Source organism: Balaenoptera ricei, chromosome 12 (genome assembly GCF_028023285.1).
Source record: "Balaenoptera ricei isolate mBalRic1 chromosome 12, mBalRic1.hap2, whole genome shotgun sequence".
Lineage (NCBI taxonomy): Eukaryota > Metazoa > Chordata > Mammalia > Artiodactyla > Balaenopteridae > Balaenoptera > Balaenoptera ricei.
Window position 1 is genome coordinate 22681057 of NC_082650.1, and position 22632 is coordinate 22703688.

The 22632-nt window shown below is 37.6% G+C and overlaps 1 protein-coding gene across 4 annotated transcripts in view; it reads right to left on the reverse strand.

Moving 5' to 3' along the window:
- ADGRG6 (adhesion G protein-coupled receptor G6) overlaps positions 1-22632 on the reverse strand; it is a 140929-nt gene that overhangs the window by 72783 nt on the left and 45514 nt on the right. For all 4 annotated transcript variants that reach the window (XM_059941085.1, XM_059941084.1, XM_059941086.1 and 1 more), the window contains exons 3-4: positions 4428-4769; positions 1567-2190 (exon numbers count right to left, since the gene is read on the reverse strand). In XM_059941085.1, coding sequence (XP_059797068.1) covers positions 1567-2190; positions 4428-4769 — 966 coding nt within the window. The remainder of the gene's footprint in view (positions 1-1566; positions 2191-4427; positions 4770-22632) is intronic.

Genomic DNA, 22632 nt, shown 5'->3' on the forward strand with positions numbered 1-22632 from the left:
ATGGGATCTATGTTGTAGGAAATAAGTTACCATGCATAAAGCACTTAAAACAGTACCTAGAACATAATATATATTCAATTTAAGTATAATTTAAGTATTTTGCCATTATTAATATGACTAGCCAAATCCTTTTTTCTTTTTTTTCTTTTGGCTGTCATAGTCCTCAAATATTGACCCACAGGAATGCAAATATTAAATAGTCTGTATTATGAGTTTTTAATAATGGCCAAGGATATGATGAAAACAGGTCCCTAGACTAAAGATAATCACCCTGAACGTAGGAAGTACACCACTGTCCTCTCCTCGCTGTTCCCATGCCACACCAAACACACACACTTGATATTCTCAGTTTCCTTGCTGAGTGAAAGACTTCTCAGGAGTCCCTGAAGGTTGTTCTCTGTAGCTAATCTCAGAATGAGAGGATGCTGGGAACACCACGAACTCTTACAAAGTTCCAGGGTCTCCTGGAACAGGGTTGTGGTTTACCCTCTTTCCAACAACCCACAAGGAACCACCTCTCAAATGACATCACGTAACTGCCTCCCACCATCTGCAGGAGCACCAGGGACTACACGGAGAGATGAGTGGCCCACAGAGGGGTAGGTGACAGGAGTCCCCCAGGCTGGAAGGGCAAACGCAGGTCAGGGAAACAGGGCAGGTGACCTCAGGTCTTCACAGTGGGTCCTACTTTGTTGAAAGTATTGGGAATGAAGCTCTGATAGAATTCCCTCCAAAGTCACATACAAATGACTTTTGAATATTAAGCCCCTTCTTTCCCTCCTTTATTGACAGTTATCTCTGTGACTAAAAAAATATACATTATCAACACCTTAGATTTAGTCATATGACATTCAAAATTGATAATGAAATTTATACTTTTTATATTTGACTCAGTCCTACAGTAAAATAAGGACTTCCAGAATTGACTTATGTACACAGAGAATAACTGATAGAAGTTTATTTTCATATAATTTTTGTAACATAGAATTATTTCCCTAAATATTTTGCAGTTAGCTACTCAGAATAATATCACATTTAAAGTCTCCCAAAGAGCAACCAAAAAGACAAGAGTATTTTTAACAAACAACAAATGCTCATTTTCAAATAAATGGAGAAAAAAGTTAAAGAAAATTGATAGTTCCTGATTATCAAGATTTTCCATAAAATGGACAATCTTTAATATTGGCTAAGTAAATACCATTCTTTTAGGTGGTGGTTGTTTAAGTAATGCTATGGAAATTTCATTCTAGGATGACAAAGGTCAGCTTTTCACTGTATCATCTTCATGATTAAAAACAGTAACTTATTAATTTCTTTTGTTTTAGTCCTGGGGTTAACATTTCTATCTGAGACACAATAATTGTACACAATTGTTTATATTAGGTATAAACCACGTGATATTTTATGATATAGGAAAAACTTAAAAATGGTAGGACTAAAGCTTTGATTGAATATGTATGGCTGGTAATCACACACATATACGTGTGTCTATATAATTTCTTGTTGACAAACATATTCATAGAACAATGAAAAAAAAAAAAAAGAGTGACTATGCCACAGACTTACCACAGCTGAGGTTGCTTTCAGCTTTCAGAGCTAGGGTTGGGATATTCCAAAAGTCGTTTTGCCAGTCTACCACATTCCCTTTCACATTGCAGCTGAGGTTGAAGAGGATTTTGGAATTCATGGCAAAATTCCAAAGTCGAAAGTTATAAATGTCCCCTTTTAGAGAGGCAATTTCATTTTGATTGGAGCCCAGCAACAATTTCCCATTCCCAGGAATAACTTTACTAATGGTAGAATCGCATGAAACTGCTCCATAGTTTCTTTTGAAATTTACACCAACGTATCCCAAAGAATTATTCCAAACGATGCAGAGCTGCTCAAAGCTTTCTGTGAAAATGTCTTCCTTATCTTTTACAGGTAACGCACTGTTTAGTAAGCATTTTGAGCCAGAAATAGATAGAAAGTAGCCATTCTTGGTCTTTCCGAAACTGAGCAATTGTGTGAAGGATGCATCTGAGTAGGAGAAAGCTGTCCATTCGTTGTCTTCCTTGCCAATTTTGGTTGCTTCAAAGCAGAGTGTGAAAGCTCTGAGCTCTGGAATAGAGACACTTTTTGCAAGAGATACCTGGTAAGTATCTAGCATCTGGGGTAAAATGACCTTTTGATTCCTTAAGGACACGGCAACTAGGACAAAACACAGTAACAGATAAAGCCTGTTAACGTCAGACATGGACTAATGAGATGCAAAATGTCTGATACAGCCAACCCCTCCACACTCTCTACTAATTGGCTTTTACTCACCCTTCGTCCCACACTCTCCTCTTTCTCTGTCCACCACTCTCTTTCACCAACCCAGTACCTTATACCAATAACAGTAAGAAACCCCACCCATTTTAACTCTAATCACGGTTGGCTCTCACACCTAAACCTTCCAGTTATAGCTGCCAAGGTGACAGGTTTTTTCTTTTTTTAAATCCCTGATCTGAGGGGGGGAAAAAAAATTAAAGAACCTACTGGTTTCAAGAAAGTTCTGTTTATACATTATGATTTTCAAAACTATGTTTCTTTTCAAATAATTTCTAAACATAATAGCTAATAGTTCCATTTTTCATTAACTTTCACCCTTCCCAAACATTCCTGTGCTACCCTTTCCCTTCAGACACCCCATATCCTACTTGTCTTCCCCATCACCAGGCTATTTTAGGATCAAAGGCAAAGACAATTCCACTGAGGAGAGGGAGTCGGGTAAAAAAACAAACAAAAATGGCACTTTAAGCTATATTTCTTTTACGTCTGGGCGTGTGAGCTAGTTTCTGAGGGACGGTAAGAGCAGTGGTTAAAGGGCAGACAGTGGAGCTCCCTGTCCAGCTCTCCCACACAGTGCCCTGTGACCTTGGGCATGCACTCTACTTTAGCCCCCTTGTCTATAAAACATAGGGAAAGGCACCTATTATACAGGTGGGCAATAAGAACTGAATAAGTTAATACCCTCAAAGCACTGGAGCAGTATCTGTGTCATAGTTGATATACAGCTATTACTGATTACTAATAGAGATGACTATAATTATGTGCATGATAAATTCAAAATAAAAATGCTTTAGCCTAGTCCTTCTGTGACATATGTAAAATTATTGAGTAACACAATGGATTTAGCTCTGTGCTAATATTATAGATATTGTGAAACATTATGTACTGATTGGAGAGAGAAGTAGCTCTCCCCAGAAATACTGTTCAGTACTGGCTTCACATGAATACTAGTTTGAATATATTTTAATACATACCAAGAATAGCTCTATAGTAATAACATCATTTTAATATAAATATTCTAGTCAAAAATTCATGATGGAATCTAATAGAAGATGATTTTTTAGTTTACTTCTTATATATAAAGCAGTTTATAGGTCTACTTACCCAAAGGGATACTTATACAATATGAACCCAGTATTCTACATGCATTGTTAAAATAAGAAGGCTTGAAGGAAATATGTCCATCAACATTTTATTAGTGGTTATGGTTGGGTGGTAGATGTACAGGTAATTCTAATTTGCTTTTCTTTTTTAATTCTCAAATTTCCTACAGTATCTTATAACCTTAAAACATTATTTGAAAAATTAAAGCATGTGTGTTTCAATTAACCACACATATATCTAATGTCAGTCACAAACAGTAAATAAAGCTGAAACCAAAAACACAATTTGTAATAATAATGGTCAGAGTGGTGCCTTTCTCTTTTGTTTCTTTTTTTGATACATAACACCTACTTAAGCAGCTCAGAAGGAAAAAAAAATTATAACTAAATCTCACAGTCTCAAAGCTTGAGTTTTCCTTAAGCAAAGACTGGCTTGGAGAGAATGAGATTATTTAAATGTTCTGATATGCCAGAATCCAGGAAATATGTCTGATAAAAATATATTTCTTTCCTTCAATTCGCCATTTTCAAGGGGCTTTCCTCAGGCTCTGCTGTTTATTAGCTTCAGTTACACATAGCTCTTTTTACATTTTAATTTATATGTTTATTTCCTACATTTGTCCCCCTAGTTCCTGAAAAGGGCAACATCTTTAAAGCCTAAAATAAAAGGATTTCTAAATAAGAATGTTTTAAATGTTTGATGGAGAGATGTTAGAATTACAGATTCAATTATTAGCTGTGGGATATCTACAGGGTCTTTCAAGCAGCCTTTAAATGTTCTGTATATAAACAATATAAAAAGAATTCAGCTCTACTGTAACCAGATTTTGGATCTGGTAACTATATCACTAATGAGAACGTTCAGAGAACACTAACAGATTCTTGCACTTAAATTCTAATCCTAATCATTCACATTCACATAAAAGAGCATAACTGTCTTCTGGTCCTCGTGTTTACTGTAGAGCATGCTAAATGAAACCAGAAGGTTGGCGCTGCCTTTGGTTTACATACCTCTGATGTAGCTGGCATTGAAACCTTTCTTCTGGATGCTAAAGTCACTTGAAAAGGACACATGCATCTCATTCGCACTTGAGTTAAATGATAGGCCTTTGGCAGTTGCTCCACAAAATTTAGTCTGGCTCTCTCCATTATCAAGGGATAATGAGTCATAAATGCAATTGGGAGCTTCTTCAATGTCGAAGTCATTAAACGTTATCTGAATGATATAGCCCGCGGGGGCTCGGAGGGTCCACATGCAAGCCTGGCTGTTGGGGTAGTCGTTAGGGTAGCACGGAGAAGTAAAGGTCCCAGAAGGGTTGGAGAGGACAACCCTGCAGTTGGCACATCCCCACGCTGCTGGCCAGACAAAAGAGAGACAGAGAGAAGGGCTGGGATCAGAGGCGTGCAATTACCCAAGAGTACCACACAATGGGGACAATCAAACGGTAAACATTTTAAAATACCAAAACATAATCATCAACATTAAAAGGAAGACGAAACCATCTCAAGAAGGAAAAGAAAATCCAAAAGAGCAACAAAAAGTAAAAGAAAAATACAAAATTTTAGAGCACTGATTTTTTAAACTGGGGGCTCATAAATGCTGAGAATCTGATAAAAGTCAGGGGGACTCCCTCCAGTAAAGTGTACGGGGGCCACTGCCCTTGGCATACAATTTCAGGGAGTACATGAGGCCTCAGGAGGCAACACTGGATTTCACATAGGTACACTGACTCAGATTACGAATCTCTACTCTACAGGCTAACTGAGCTGGGGTGGAGGGGATCTTATAGAACCATAATGTAGAACAATGTTACAAACCATGGATGAGAAACAGTTAGGAAATAAATGTTTAAAGAGAAAGCTAGCTACCAGTACAAAAAATTCAACAAGTTATCTTCTGGCAGATTGTATTTTTTTCTAAAATTCAAAGAAACAGCATCACCTTGTACGTGTGAAGCACTTATAGTTTTGGGGTTTTTAAAATTTATTTATTTTATTTATTTTATTTTTGACTGCATTGAGTCTTCATTGCTGCATGTGGGCTTTCTCTAGTTGCAGCGAGCGGGGGCTACTCTTCACTGTGGTGCGCAGGCTTCTCATTGCGGTGGCTTCTCTTGTTGTGGAGCACAGGGTCCAGGCGCACAGGCTTCAGCAGTTGTGGCTCGCAGGCTCAGTAGTTGTGGCTCGAGCGTTCTAGAGCACAGGCTCAGTAGTTGTGGCGCACGGGCTTAGTTGCTCCACTGCATGTGGGATCTTCCCGGACCAGGGCTTGAACCCGTGTCCCCTGCATTGGCAGGCGGATTCTTAACCACTGCGCCACCAGGGAAGCCCAGTACTTATAGTTTTGAAAAATACTTTCACTTCTCCCGCTTGTTTATTTTAGTTGGTAATTATATACCTGTGCGATTATCTTATTTATTCATTCATTCAGTGAATATTTATTGAGTGCCTGCTACATGCCAGGCACTATTCTAAATAGTATATACCAATGAGCAGGAAAGACAAAGTCTCTGTCTGAATAATTCTTACACTTCAGTTTTGGACCCAAAGATAAACAAACAATAATGTAATGACAGATGATAATAAGAGGTAGGAAGAAAAGTAAAGCAATCAATTATTTCTCAAGTAGTATTTATCCAGGGCCTGGTCACCAGCTGGATCCAGAAACCAAGGTCTACTGTCTTTCTATTTAGTGATTCTTTTGAAATTAATATTCATGTTGCTTTTAAACATTTGTATAAATGTAGGCAGCAATGTCATTTATCCAACATTCTGGATAAATAAACTGTCATAAAACTGACACATACACTTTCTAACAGTAAAAGACTTCTACCATGTTAATGGAACTCACTCTCAACTTACTGTGTTCTTCCCTCTTTTACTGGGTTGAGTAGAATGAGTATGCAATGACTTTTCTTGAAAACGGTAGTTAGTACAAGTACTACTTATTCTTCCATGATGCAGTGATATATTCAAGCATTTAGATGTGTTACACTGCTCAGGTTAGGTTTTTCTTTTTTCCTTTCCCTGCTGCCACCTTGTGTTATGCAGGGGTTTGCTTTGCCAGCTCTGCTCCCCAACCATTCTTTCTAACTTGCCCTCCCTCTGGCTCTTTCTCCCTAAGTCTCCAACATCTTTTACAGGGCTGAGGATAGACAGAGAAAACAATCTATGGTCATCAAGTGTTAGCCAAATGCCTTCTCTTATCCATCCCTGGGGCACTGTGCTCCTCTCCTTGTAGCAGGATTCAGAGCAGCTGGGTCAATTCCATGTGTGAGGTTATTTTGTTTATCGTCTGATCCTCCCACTATTCTCCAGGCTCAACAAGCAGAGGGTATGTCCTGTCATAGTCACCATCTTACCCCTCAGGACCTCGCAGCACCCCCGCCACATGGGAGACCTTTGATAAAATTTGTTAAATTTATGAACAAATAAATGAGTCACTTAAATGAAAGAAAACACACCTAAATTAAAGAATGACTAAGTACAGTATATGAAACTAAGTCAACCAAAGTCTAAGTCCAAAAAAAAGGCTGAGTGCATAAGGTCTGCAAAGATATCTCTTTGGATGGGGTTTCGGGGCTCTTTCTTCCAATGGTTTCACTCACAGCAAGAGACTGAGATGAGCGGGGCCTGCCTCTCTGACACGTTTAGCTTTCTGTTACTGTACCTTGGGCTCAGGAGAGAGAACTAATCCTAGTAGATTAACAGTAATGTACCCAGTGAAAGGCACTGGAGATTATAAAAGAAAAAAAGAAAGGAAAATAAGATACAGTCTCTGTGTCATCCCAACACGCATGCACGCAGCATCATTTCTCCAAAATGAGGTGCTATCCCCTACATCCAAGACCCAACGAACGTTCATTGTTGTCTTTATCATGATACATTATTTTTGCCAAATTCTTCCCTAGAGCTAATGAAAGGCATAAAAACAAGTCGATCTGACTGACCACACTGACCAGGTAGTCTTGAATAAATTAATTTCTCTGTACCTCAGCTTCACCATTTTATACTGGTGGTAATAAAAGTGCCCACCACCCATGGTTATAGGGAGGACTAGACAGATTAATACTGGAAGGTCCTGGAAACTGTACTGGCCACAGAGTTAGCACTATTTAAATGTTGGCTATTATTAATCATTACTATAACAAAATCTGTGCATCAATAATTTAAGACAGAAAAAGTAGCACCCCACCTTAACAGAATCGCTTTTTCCCTTAGGCACTCATTGTGATAGAAAAGAGAAAGAGAAGACACCCATAATAATCACTTAAAAAGCACTCAAAGCATTCTTCTATGTGATTCTCATCTGCAGTAGCTAAACCGCATTTAGAGATAATGCTACCAAATAGCGATTATCTTAAGTGGATGAAATGTCAATTAAACTAGGCACAGTATCATCGTGTTCATTATATTTATAGATCACAGTAAAGGGCTTTCACATAGATTATCTCACTTGGCATCATAACAACCCTGGGAATTAGCACCTCCTCCCTCTTCAGATGACATGAATAAGACTATTAAAGATTATATAACTTGTCCAAAGTTACATATCTAATTGAGCAGGACCAAGGTTCAAACCAGCTCTTTTGAATATAAGTCTAGTGTTTTTCTAGAGGAGGAAAAAAGTTGCCAAGATTAAACAAAAGACACAGCAAAGTGATGAGCCCAAGTCTTGTTTTAAGAGACAATGCTTTTTAATGGGCAATTTCATAGTTAAACATACGAAATTAAGTGTAAACATATGTTTACACTCAAACTTAGTGTAATCACCCTAAAATTGATATATTTTAAGAAACTAATTTTGAAGTATTTTAGTAAAGAATGTTAGAGAGTCTGAAATGTAGTGCTTTGGATTTGTCCACTTGGAGCAATCAAATGTCACTGCTAATTGATTCCTACACAGTGAGCCAGTTCATGAAGAAATTAATTTGTTCTCTCTTAAAGGTGGGGCTACTTAAAAAGATGGCTACTGAAGTAGCCACTGAATGAGGGCTTGGTAAAACCAGAGTTAACATTTTCTAAAAGCGAGCCAACTCAAAACATCTGGCTCAAGTTGTTCTCAAAGGCAGATATAATAACATATTCACACTCATAATTTATAAAAGCAGTTTTCAGGTAATCTAAACAAACAAACCAAATTCCACCCTCGGTTCTTGCCTATGCTTGCAATGCTGAGTAATAATTTACTTCTGCATATTTTCACAAAACTTTATTCTTCAAAGAAACTCAAATCTGAAATGGAAAACCTCCCAGTTATGCCAAAGGCTATCTCAATTTATAAAGAACACTTAGATTTAGATTTAATGGAACCATTATCTCATTTTTTTTAAATCTGAGATTTGGATTCTTACTCCACCTTTGCTGTAAGTACTTCTCTATAAATCAAATACTATGTGCTTTAAAATCTAAGACAGGAGTATCAGATCCTAAGAGATAAACAGAAAGAGATTACTTTTAGCGGCTTTCAACACAGATCTGTAGACAAAATAACTGATTTTCCTATACTGTGTTAAGTGGTGAAGAAATGAATGCACTTAAATCTTTTTTTTGTTTTTAATTTAAATGTGTGTAAAACTGCCACTAATAAATTTGTTGTAAAACCTGGCCGGTGAAAAAAATATCTCCCCAAAATTTCCTTTCAGTTGCCTATTCAGTTGGCATCTGTTCAAAGTCACTGTTTGAATTACCTATGTGAATCTATTAAATTCTAATCAATGAGTTGCTTAAAAAGGTTTAAAATATTTAGTAGCCTTGGTGGTTTCTGAAGATTAAGCCTCAGGGCGGCAACTGAGAGCTCCAGGATCAGCCTGATGCCTTAATCATTACCAAGCCAGGACAGCCACACACCATTTCTCCAGATCAAGTGAAATGCTGCCAGATATAACATCACTGAAATGTAAAATATAAATAATACTTTAGATGCTGGCATGCGTTAAATGACTGATAATACACAGAACTGAATGACTTCATCAAAGTAAGTATTTAAATTTAAGTGATTTCAGGCCTCTATGCATATTTTTTCAGGATGGCAAGGACTCGGAAAGCAATCTGGCTGTGACATCTGCGTTTCTGTTAATGTGACAGACTTGGCAAGCATCCCCGCGCTCCCTCACCACTCCTCTTCAAGCTCTGCACTCAAAGACAGCATTGCCGTCCAGGGGAAAGTCACTCTTTCACCAAGGTTACATTGGCCATTCCATTCTCCTGCTAGAACTCTCAGCAGCCAAGGAAGGATATCTGTTTGCTCTCAAACTCCTCCTAAAACACTGGCTTCCCCAGGGTTAACCAGAAAATTGTCTGAATTCCCTCTGTGATGTTTCAACCTCAAAATGTTCTTTGGAAGCACCATGAATATGAAGGTACCGCAATGACTTAGGTCTGAGTTCAAAAGTGTACCACTCTACTCGAATGAGGTTCAGTTAAGTCTGGCCTTGCTAGAAAACTAACAAAAAGTTGAAATGAAGGTTTCTTGGTGAGGCACCATTAAGCTTGACAATTTTTTGAAGCTCCAAAGAGATCCATATGCACCACACCCTCAAACACATTTCTGTCTTCGGTAATATTGTTAATGCTTAAACTTTGAATCCTGTCTTTCCATAATCACCTTGGCATGAGAACATTCCATATGTAACTGCAAAAGGTAATACGTTTGGGAGATCCAAACAAGTTAACTGTTGTAAATCCTTCTAGAGTCAGCTTATTATGTAGATATATATCCTTGCAAGATATATATCCCTTGCACGTGCATGCATTTGCACACACACCCACACACATTCTCATGGGAAACTATTCTCTCTTAAGTAATGGTTGAGCTTTTCTCCAGCTGTTAAAAACAAAACAACAACAATCTAAGGGCAATGCACAATCTGAAACAGTCTACAGCTGCCTGGCCTATCACTTAATCTACCTTCTGGTTAATACATTCAAGTCTCTTATCCCCTCCTTTCCTGCACTGTAAACCCCTCACTCTGTATTAATCTAGCCATGGACCTTCTTGCTCTCTAATGCATAGACTTCTGAGCACTGTTGAAAGAATTCTCAAAATCATGCAGATTATTTATACTAAAGAGGCTTCCAATTTGATCTCACTCATGCTCTGTAACATTTGATGCCTCTGAACACTCCCTGATTCTCAGTCTCTCCACTCGGTTCCTACCGTCTCCTTGTTCTCCTCCTGCCTTTCCCTCTGCCCTCTCTGAGCTTACCTCTGCTCTACTGGCCCTTACAATCCTTGCAGTTCAAAGTATGGGCCTCAGACCAGCAGCAGCAGCATCAGCTGGGAGCTCGTTAGACAAGTGCAATCACCCAGGCCTTCTAAACAAAATCTGTATTTTAACAAGATTTTCTGGTGATTTGCAAGCACATTAAAACCTGAAAAGCACTCCTTTAAGTAACAACATACTGCAGAAGCTATTCACAATCTCCATGTGTGCACGTGCTCCCAGGAAGATCTGCCTCTCCTACATCTCTGGCAGTTGTATTTGTCCCATGACCCCAGGGGAGGACCCCTGACCTGAAGGGAACCAAATCATGGGCTTGGCTACTCAGTCAGATGCCCTCTCTTTGAAGTTAGAGGCACGGATAATTTATTCAGAAAACGATGAACAACAGAATGACAAAGTTATATAAACTCAAAGGTAGCAGCTTCCTTGGCCACTTGCAAACAAAGACACTGATGGGCAGACGGAGAAAAGAGAAAGAGAAAAAATGTAAGAACAGAGAGATGAGAGAAAAGCAGAACTTTGAAGAGCAGAGACTTTAATTCTAGACATGCCATGTCACCAACGAAGGAGCTGTTCTTTGTGGCTTCTCCTTGGATTCTATGACAAGAACTCTTATACCTACTGTGCCACCTCTGTTGATCCTGCATTATGGATTTCTGATCCTTAAAACCAAGTCTGCCCCAAGCCACTCCTTTATGGGGCTCTCCTCTCTCTTCAGCTCTTCTCCCCCCACGTTCATTCTCTCTGGGTGATCTCATCTAAACATAGGTCTCCATTATGTCCAAATGCTGACGACATACATGTTCTAGTGCACACCACACCCGCACTCGAGAATGTCTACTCAACATCCCCACTTGGATATCTCATAGATCCCTCAATCCAAACATCTTTCCTCAAACCATTTATCCATGTTATAAGTGTTAGTTGTAAGAAAATCATCCAAGCTAGGACTCTGAATATCCCTTCTCTCTTCCTTCTTCCACACCCCTTAAAATAGTTTGTCAAGGGCCATGACCATATATGATTTTATTCATGGTTTTTCATTTATCCCCTTCTCTCATTCCCATGGCTACTTAGTTTAAGCTTCTTGTCTTTTCTCTCCTGGAAAAAAGCTCAGTAACTAGTCTTTTTGTCAATAGTCTTGTCACCTCCAATTCATCCTCCCCATCACTACAAGAAATATCTGTGAAAATGCAAATGCAAGTACAAAAATGTTTTCTCAGAGAAAACCATAATTCAAAAAGACACATGCACCCCAGTGTTCACTGCAGCACTATTTACGATAGCCAGGTCATGGAAGCAACCTAAATGTCCATTGACAGATGAATGGATAAAGATGTAATATATATATATATACAATGAAATATTACTCAGCCATAAAAAAGAATGAAATTGGGTCATTTGCAGAGGTGTGGATGGAACTAGAGACTGTCATACAGAGTGAAGCAAGTCAGAAAGAGAAAAACAAATGTATATTAACACATATATGTGGGATCTAGAAAAATGATACAGGTGAACCGGTTTGCAAGGCAGAAATAGAGACACAAACGTAGAGAACAAACGTATGGACACCAAGGGGGGAAAGCGGGGTGGGGAGTGGCATGAATTGGGAAATTAGAATTGACATATATACACTCATATGTATAAAATAGATAACTAACTAAAAAATAAAATTAAAAAATATATTACACCCTGTAGCTAGCATTCTTTCACTCTTTCTAATTTAAACACAAATAAAAACAAAATGAGAAAGAAGAATTGAAAAAATAAAAAACTAAAAAAATAAAATGTTTTCTCTAACTTGAAATCTTCTCTGAAATCCAACAAGACAAGCTTCTTTGAATGACACATATAGCGCTCCATATTTGTCCTGTTCACCCTTTCTAACTCATCTCTCACCATCTCCCCATAACCATTCACTCAGTAAATACTTATTAAGCATCTAGGAATGCAGTTGTGGGCAAGATACAATCCCTGACATGATGGAACGTAGAGATTACTACAAATACAGATAAATAAGTAGATTGTGATAATACAATGTGAAAATTGCTCTAATGGAGCAGGTAGATGAGTGCAATAACCAATGTTTAGATTTCGTAGAAACAGAGCCATTCCTAACAGATGAGGAAGAAACTGAGACCTGAATATGCAGCAGAGAAGTGGGCCAGTGAAGAAGGGAAGCAGAGGAGAAAAAGAAAAGAGGGTTCTGTGCAGTAGGGTCAGAGGTTTGCAAAGGCTTGCGGGTGAGAGAGAGCAGGGATTGTTCCAGTAACTTAAGAGTTTAGTTTAGCTGAAGCAGAGTGTGCAAGGTGGGGAGAAACATGAGATAAAGATGGCAAGATAGGCAGAGATTAGATTCTACAGGATTTTGCAAGCCATGCTAAAAAAATTCTTTTTTAAATATAATAAAAGCAGTAGGGAAAATAAAAAGGTCTTAATTAGGGGAAAGTAAAATAATCAGATTTGTATATAGCAGATATTTTTTAAAACCTCACCCTTGTACACACAAACAACACAAAATTACCAGAACAAAGACTGCTGTAAGAATCACTGCAGCCTAACCCAAAGGGCTGACGGATGACAAGAAGAGAGACAAAAGACAGCAAACCATCCTGGCAGCTTGTTTGTGGAAAGAAAAAAGCAGTTACAGTGGTAAAGGAAGATTAATTCTACAAGGATTCAGTGAATCAAAGCCTGTTGATGGGTAAGATAAAAAGGCAGCAAAGTGACCAAGGTAGTATTTATCAAAGATCTGTCTTACTTTGATGTAATATTACCCCTAAAAAAAAACTGAGGGAACTATAAAAAAATGTTCATTTTACTTGAGAATGTCACAGAAAGCCTTTCCATATGGACTATCTAGGCAGCATTGCAGGATAAAACTGGTTTATGTTAGCATTAATGAGAAAACTATTGCTAAATATTACCAACATAAGTAGAGAATGTCTTAGACTAATAAAAGCTAATTATAGTTCTAATACCCATGAAGGCAATGATGTCATTACTGGCTAAATAGCACATGACTAACTTCTTAAGCACATGAATGCAGCTAATGAGATATCCATGTAAAGTACTAGGACTGTACTTGGTTCAAAGTGAGATGTTCAAATCATATTCACTTTTACTGTTGTGACTGTGGTTGTAATTTAATAGCAGAGCATGTTAGCCATATTTCAGTTTGTTCATTCATTCATTTATTCATTCATTCATTTATTCAATTTTCTGGGCCCCTACTTCCATTCATTTTCAGTTTTCTTTTAAATATCTTTACATATGTTTATCAGAGGGTGGTCAGAGGGAAGGTAGGATTAAAAGGTCCCTGTTATGTGGGTGCAGGTAAAGTCCCTGAAATTAATAGCTAGAACTAGTTTTGCTTTTACAAACTTGCCCTCCTAATAAGTTGGGAGAATATATTGGGAAGAAGATGGTAGTAGCTGAGTAAGTGTATATATCTTAGCTCAAATTTTCCAAATGAGCCTTTAATTTGAAGACATAAAAAAAAACAAAAAACAAAAAACACTCAGGTTTGTACACATAATGGAAGCAGTTTAAATAGTCAAGGTTTGGAGCAAAGCAAATTATAGATGCAACTGGCATAATTTTGCCCTTTTACAGAATACTTTTTTTTTTTTTAATTTATTTATTTATTTATTTATTTTTGGCTGTGTTGGGTCTTCGTTTCTGTGCGAGGGCTTTCTCTAGTTGCGGCAAGCGGGGGCCACTCTTCATCGCGGTGCACGGGCCTCTCACTATCGCGGCCTCTCTTGTTGCGGAGCACAGGCTCCAGACGCGCAGGCTCAGTAGTTGTGGCTCACGGGCCTAGTTGCTCCGCGGCATGTGGGATCTTCCCAGACCAGGGCTCGAACCCGCGTCCCCTGCATTGGCAGGCGGATTCTCAACCACTGCGCCACCAGGGAAGCCCCAGAATACTTTTTAATGTAAACGTCTTAGTAATAAGAAAGAGCTGATGTAAAAATTACATAATATAGATTTAAAAAATTTTTTTTGTTAAAACTTTCCATTTTATACGTAAATAGGTTGTTTAAATATGCTAACTGCCTTAAGTTAATCCATCACTGGAATTAATTACTTTTCAAAATATTTGTATAATGTTAACTTTGCACATAGATCTCAAGTAAAGTATATTAGAGAAGTGTGTGAGAGAGGGAGAGAAAGAAATAGATTATCTCAAGATATCTTCCGTAAACTCTAAAGTTGAACTTTAAAAAGATTTCTTCTAGTCCAACTCCTTTCTAGCTAAATCACAAGGTCTATCTGATAAAAAAAAAAAAAAAATTGTTATTGTTGTGGGAAAAAGACACTGTAGCAAGAACAATTAAAAAAAACATTGTAGCAAGAACAATATGCTTATGAAGCTGAACGAGAAGCTTTCTCAAGATCCTTTCCAGATCTAAAATTATACCTTTCAAGGTATTTTTTTTAATGTGAATATAAGCAATATAAACACATATAAAAGTCATAAACCCGTCTTCTCTGGAGATGCAGAGAAATAAAAATAACAACTGTAATAGCAACTAGCATTTAGTGAGTGATTACTTTGTGCCAGATGAGAGGGGATTAAATTGCCTTTCTCTTGAAATAATCTATGGTTGTGTGAATATCTGGGATATATTGCAAGTAGATCACAGTGGGTTCTGCCCCTAGCTAGTGACTAGCCATTGAGGTCCTGGTTTCCACAGCTGAAAGAAATGTCTCTTCTGGTTCTAAAACCCTAGTATGAGTGATGAACTTAGGGCCTCGCACACATCAGAGCTTCAACTGCTCCCCCCACTAGGAAGAAGCTTCCAGGAGGGTCATGAAGACATCTGATGCTCCCCAAGGAAAGGAGTATGCTGACGTACAGCTCAAGATATTATGAGGCAGGAGGGTCTTTTTGAGTATTCATGAGTCTCAGCTTGTTTGTGTTATTTGTCCACTTTGGAGCCGTAAATCAGCCAGTGCAGGTTGAATGCAAGTAGAGCTAATGCTCGGCAAACATCCTGGCTTCTGGGATATATTCCGACTGCTCAAGAAATTTCCACATCTTGCTAACAGTACTTATTGTGCTATTTTGAATATTGCTGGCTTAGAATTACAGAGCAAGCTGTGACAGATTGTGAAGATTTAGAGTGTGGTTACATCAGGGAAAAAAAATCACCTCCTTTCTACTTAATATAGCTGCTTTTGTATGTTCTTGATGCCTACCAACTTACTTTACAAAAGAAAAAAATCATCTATTACTTTCATAAAATTAATACACCTATTGAGCAATGAGGTCGAACCTTGGTTTGCCACACCATTGCCAAAATGTTTATCTGATTTCAAATTGCACTGGGTCGGGGACCAGGCGATGTAGGTGTAACTCTGTACAGCCTCTGGCCGGTTATGTACATACAGGCAACTCAATCAACTTCTCCACAGTTAAACTGCTTCACCTCTGCCCTGAGAGAGCCTCCACATCAATCACAAGTCGGCAGCAAAAACACACTGGAAGAAGTTCATGAAGTTCACCAAGCTGCATAATTATAAGTTTCCAGGAGAATATAAAAATCTACTTGCTTACCGTCTTCTTTCAGCCAGCTTTATTTTTAAACTCAGAAAAATGGGAGAGTGACTTGTTATAGGCGGGGGAATAAGGTCACACCTGCAGGCAAGCCAGAGAGGAAGCCAAACCACCAAAAGTGGGTGGGCTGGGTGGCCTACAGAGCAAACAGGGCAGCGTGTTTCCAGTTGGAGGTGCAACCTAAGAACAGAAGTTGGTCAGTGTCTGAGAGGGCTGAACTGGGGCAAACCTCTCTGTCGCTGGAGAGTGTCAGAGTACTCAGGCTGCACATAACTGTTTCACTCCCTACTGAGGGAGCTGAGCCATCATTCAAAATGTCTGTAAATTGCTTCTATGCTCTCGATCATTTATTTAGCTTTGCAGTGTTGTTTGAGGGAAAGGGAAATATTATTTTAACACACAGATTCCTTTCACGATCCCATTTAGAACAGCAAGTAGGGAAGTTTTGTAGGATGTTATCTAAGGAAGTTATTTTCCAATAATAATAGGTATAATATTATTCTTATTCAGTACCAGGTATCATACATAGTTCAGTCACCGCCTCCCTTCATCAAAATAACACTGATGCTTAGGCAGACTGAGCCCCAGTGATTCTTGAAATGACTTTAAGGAGGTCCATCTTAGAGAAAAACTGAAAGGGAAATTTCAAACAATGGCAATTTGGGATTCCAATATAAATACAAAGCTTTAGAAACACATATATCATTTTCCCAGGGAAGGGTATATGGTGGGAAGGCTATATGCCATTTTGGCATCAAATCTCAATCCAAAAAAGGTGAGGAACTTTAGGTTTTTTGATTCTTTAATAATGAATTAAGTAGGAGATATCTGGATAACAGATCTTTTCTGAAAATTATTTGCTAAGATAATCTGAGTGAAATCTCTACTCAAGAAAATCAAAATAATTTTCTTCTCCAATATGATTGGCTAACTTTCCATTTGGGGGATGAGTAAGACATCAGGCATTTTTCTGAAGGACCACCCAGCCAGCATGGTACTGTTCTAAGTAGAACTGCTAGCCTCACTATGCAAAATGAGCCAAAACAAAAGAAGTTTATTGAAATTTTAATAAAAGTTAATATTTGCTTGTAAAGCGATGTTAATAGTTTGCATATAGGTGATTTTGCCTGAAAGGAATATTTTCTTAAATTATCAAAAATATTTTTCTCCGACACACCATTTTTATGGATATTATTTTATGATGTTTTACAATTATTTTTCTACAAAACTATAAGTCATGATTCAAGAGTGAACAATGCAGATGAAGTTCCTCTGTCTCATAACAAACAACAGTCAATCAGAAATATATGAACGATGCTGAACTTAAAATGCAGGCCAAAGCTCTCGGCTAAAACATAAAAGAGAAATGTTCTAAATGACTGTATGAAAAACTTAATGTATAGCAACAAATGCAGGATCATATCTGGTCATTAGCAACTCAAACAACAAAGACCCTTTTCACAGAAGAATATGAGAAAAGCAAAACCTTAAAGGATAGCCTAGCTTGTCATTTCTGTTTACTATATTTAAACATTTGCTCACTGGAGAGCTGAAAATTAAACACCTATAGTTCACATATGATCTTTTGGACGCAAATCGAAGTTTCCATTTGAACTGGCTTCGGAGTTGCTCCTGTGCTAACATCTGTACAGCTGCTCTCAGTACGTAGACCCTCCATACACTTGACTAGAAATAGCACACTGCCTGGCTGGAACTTTTTGCACAGCGTTTCAATGAAAGACACCACTGTCCTCTAAAACACATTATTCAACAATTAGATTTGGGCTGCTGAAGCAAAAGACAAAGGCTCCACTATATCCTGTTTAGTTCTATCAATTTGCTTCATGATATCATTCTTAGGTACAGCCTTTCAATTCACAGTCTGATATTTTTACAGGGCTTCTAGTGATGTAGAAACTATGTAAAAAGATGTGCATCTACCTCCTAGGGTACAGTCTTTTCAGAAGTATAAAAAATAAGGACTTTAGGTAGAAAATTTCATGTTAGAGTAACTTTTCTATCAAAACCTTTAATAAAGGCAAATTTTAATGAAAAAGAGTATACCCAATTGTACCCCACTTGGTACAACATCCAAGTAATGTAAATGTGCTGATCCTTTTGCTGTCTTCAGCAGACTGAAAAAAAGAAATAAAAAAGAAAAGATAATGTCAATGCTCAGTTGATTTGATCCAGGATTTTAGGGGAAGGCTGGAGGGAACATTCTGCACTCAGAATGTTTGATATAAGCTGTGATTAAATCATCTCAAGATGAGTGGCATCTTGTTAGATACAATTGGAATAGCATTATGGCAGGTTAAACTATCACATTTTCCTCTTGACCTCCTTTGGTAACTGGGGTAAGGAATACAGAGAAGTAAAATAAAATAGATTTTGGACATAGCTTGGGTGGGAGCCCTTTGCTGTCTGCTTCCTCTTTGATTCTTTGGGTTATATCCAATAAAAATGTAAGTAGAGAGAAAAAAAAGAAAAACCAAATGGATATCTCTAAGATGACCGACTTATCTTCAGTTCATTCCGTGACACTGTTTAATGCCGGTACACAAAGTTACAAATTTCCTTCATCCCACATAGAGAAAGGCTTGGGTTTTTTGTTTCTTCAGGTTTTTTTTGTGGGTTGGGGGGGAGATCTGAAAATCTTGTGGTACACACTCTGAAATTCAAGACTATTTTTCTTGGCACTCTTCATCTAATTTTATTTGCTTGCTTTTTCTTTGTCAGATTTTTTTTTTTTTATTGATTAAATACCACAAATTCATAAGATGAGCCAGGCTAAACAAAAAAGTAAAGAATAAAAAAGGACAAAGTTCTACATGCACACACATAATATGTGTGCCTTCTGGATGAGTATATGATATAGATGCAGACAATTTCCATGACGTCAGGCATCATGGTTACTTGATTCACTGCAAAATACCCAGTGCCCAGTGTTAGACATGGCAAAGATTCACCACTCAAATACCCAGAAATTGAGAAAAGAACACACACACACTTGTGTACTTCAAAATATATATACATTAACATATATGCCTTTACATATATTTTAAATATATTTATTATATATGTAATACAAGATATATATTTTTAAATAATCAGGATTCTTATATGATAGAAAAACATCAACTTGTTTATTCTTTCCTGGTTATGATAAAGTTAAATTAGAATTTCATTCGAGGCTGAGATTATATTTGATTTCATAAAATATGTTGCTTCACTCTAATCAATCTATACTTACTCAGCACATACTATGTTTAAGGCATAGGTTCTAAGTATTAAAGAGGAAAATGATTCACTTCGGGAAAAACATGAAGCCATAGCAGAGGGGTCACGAATTTCCCAAAGTAGGAGGGTCACTGTATGTAAGACCAGTTATTGACATTATACATGTTTTCATCTTGAACCACCTGGATCTCTATTATCAATAACATTTAGCAGGGTATCACTGCTTGCAGAAATCTAGGTCACCCACCTCATGCCCCTCATTTTACAGATGTGGAAGCTAAGGCCCAGAGATACCAACTGACTTGCCAGAGAGAAAACTATAAATTAAAATCAAAATGAGAATTGTTTCTGTTTCCCAACTATGGTAAATGCAAATATTCTCTAATATGTGGATGCCTGTGCTATATTTAAACCAGAAAATAAACGTTAGCATGCCTAATATGTCTCAAGTCATGTACAATTATCTTTCCATATTTAAGTTAAATTCTCATAGCAACCTTGCAAAGTATAGTATATCACTGTTTTATTGAACGGAAAACTAAGTTTTCTGTATACCACCTTAATGCATCACTTTGCTTGTATAATCTAGTCTGTACATTTCTGAAAGTCAGGGGTCACATCTCATTTGGGTTAGTAGTCAACATTATATGCTAAATCTATTTCTAGTGGTGGCCATATGGGTGCCCACAGTATTAACAATGACAATTAATAATAATCTTCAAATTTTCTCCAGAATCAAAGGATGTTAAGGAATCTCAGAGTTTAGATAATCCACTCTACCATCTTTCTCACTGTAAGAAGGAGTAACATGAAAAGAACATGAACTTTGGAGTCAGGGACACTTGCCATTTGTATGTGATCTTGGGCAAGTCATTCAACCTCTTTAAACCTCTGTTTCTTCTTAGGAAAGAGAAGACATCACCTCCTTTTTGGGGTTACTGCATGAATTAGTGAAGCCCTATATAAAGTGCCTTACAAAACGGCTGACATAGCATAGTCATTCGATCACTGGTGATGTAACGGCTGCTGCCCAACACTGACCAGTCCCCTCTTCAGGACTGTACTCATTCTCTCAGCCACTGAGGCTGCTTGCCACTGACAGCTCACAGGTGAGTCTCCCTCAGAAGACTGCCATCACCTGAAGAGACACTGCACCCAAAGTCACGCTTGCTTCCCAGAGTAGCCCTGACCCAGTGACTGACCACAGTAGGGGCACAAGGGCCAGCCCCCTTGCCCCAATCTGAGAACTCTGAAGGGTATCCCAGCTCCAGAGCTGCCTGTAGTATCTGCTGAGGCCATTTCTGTGACTAGGTCGAAGCCCAACTTCTCTCTTTGCCCTAGGAGACCACTCCCTGATACACCTCCTACATCTAATACCCATTTCAGGGTCTGAGTTGCAGGAGGAACTCAACCTGCAACATCTGGTCACTTCATTGTCTCATGCTTGAATGGAACAGTAGGCACTGAAGATGCTCAGTAAAGAAATCTCCATGGAAACTGCAGTGATCCAGTAGAAAAAATACTAAAGTGAGAATTAAAAGATGTTACGTCTGGTTCCAGTCATTACCTAGGAATGTTGGGTCACTTTAATATCTCAGCTTTAATGGTTTAAAATGTGATGGCATTATAATTCTGACATAACATTTAGGTTCCCTCATTTTAGCTCTCTCTTTAGTCCCTGCTATTTCTACAAGGCCAAGAATAAAATTACCTGTATTGAAAAAACATCAATAGTTATATTTTCATCAAATCCCAATCAATTCACAGACCAAGATGACTCATTTAAAGATCATGATTTTTTTTCTTAACATACTTGGAATGCAGAAATTTCCAGATTAATCTAACCAAGTGACAACTGATTAAATAATTCATTGCAGAATACTAATCAAAGTATACTGTTGATCAACAAAACTTCCTATACTATTGATACCACTAAGATTTAAAGTAATTTTTAGGAAACTAGTTCTTCTTTTTCTGAAGTCTAAATATCTCAAAAGAAAACTTTATGTTCAATTATTGCTTTGCTCATGATCCATGAATTTTTTTGAAACAAAGAAAGGAAGTTATTTAGTCACTGAAGTACACTTTGCATTCACGCTGAAGTAGCAGATGCTTTCAAATGATGTTAGGAATGAACAGAGGAGAAAATTAGAAAATGATATTTTCCATTATCCTATTTTTACCAATCCAAAGATACACACTGTTCCTGCTGGAAAAATGACCTTTCTTAACTTATGTCTAAATTTGCCTCTTTCTTTTGATCTTTTAACATTTGATGCAGAGTCCAATTGTAAGGCGGCTCAGTTGATCAAAGGCGGATTTTCATATTCTTTTTGATGTATCTTCTAGAGGGCTTAACAAACACCATTTTAAAAACATACTGTACTAGAACATAAACCTATCACTCATGTTTGTTTTTTATTGAATTTCTGGTAAGCGAATGGTGTGATGATTCTCAAAACCTGAATTCCACCACTCTATTACCATGTAGCTAATGGGTTCAGAAAAATCCAACCACAAAAACATAATCACAGTAGTTCTCTGTAAAGAGGTACCTGAAACCTCATTGATTACGACACTTAAAATGTTCCCTGTGAAGGTCAAATTCAAAACATATTTATGAAAAATAAACCTTTATGTTTAGATTTTAAATCTGTTGGCCAGAAAAAACATGGTAGTTTGGTCCAAAATATAAAAAACTAACATAGGAATCCAGGAGTATATTTAGCTACCTTATTCAAATAAAAACTCTTGTCAGTATGTGGAAGCTATGATGAAGAGTTCCCTAGGAATTTAGAAATCAGATTGTTCTTTAAAGCATTACATTTTCACTCTTTTGCATTGATACCAACAGATATATTCATCTTAGAAAAAGAGAATCTTTCTGAGAAGAGGAAGACTTGACTATTATCAAAATGAATGTAGCGAAATAAAATAAATATGGTAAAAGGAAAATCTAAGAAGAGCTCAATGGGAATACCTATCTATGTACTGTACTAGGCCAGCAAGAAAATCCTAGAAAATGGCCCAGAGTCCCTGTGAAGTGGATACACAAGGCTCATTTGGATTGATAGAGTTAAAAACTGGATTCATCACAATCTTTTAATTCATGCTCAGACCACTATCTGGTTTCTTATATAGGTGTACCATCTACTCTTCCAGCTCCTCTGATAGATATTACTCATTA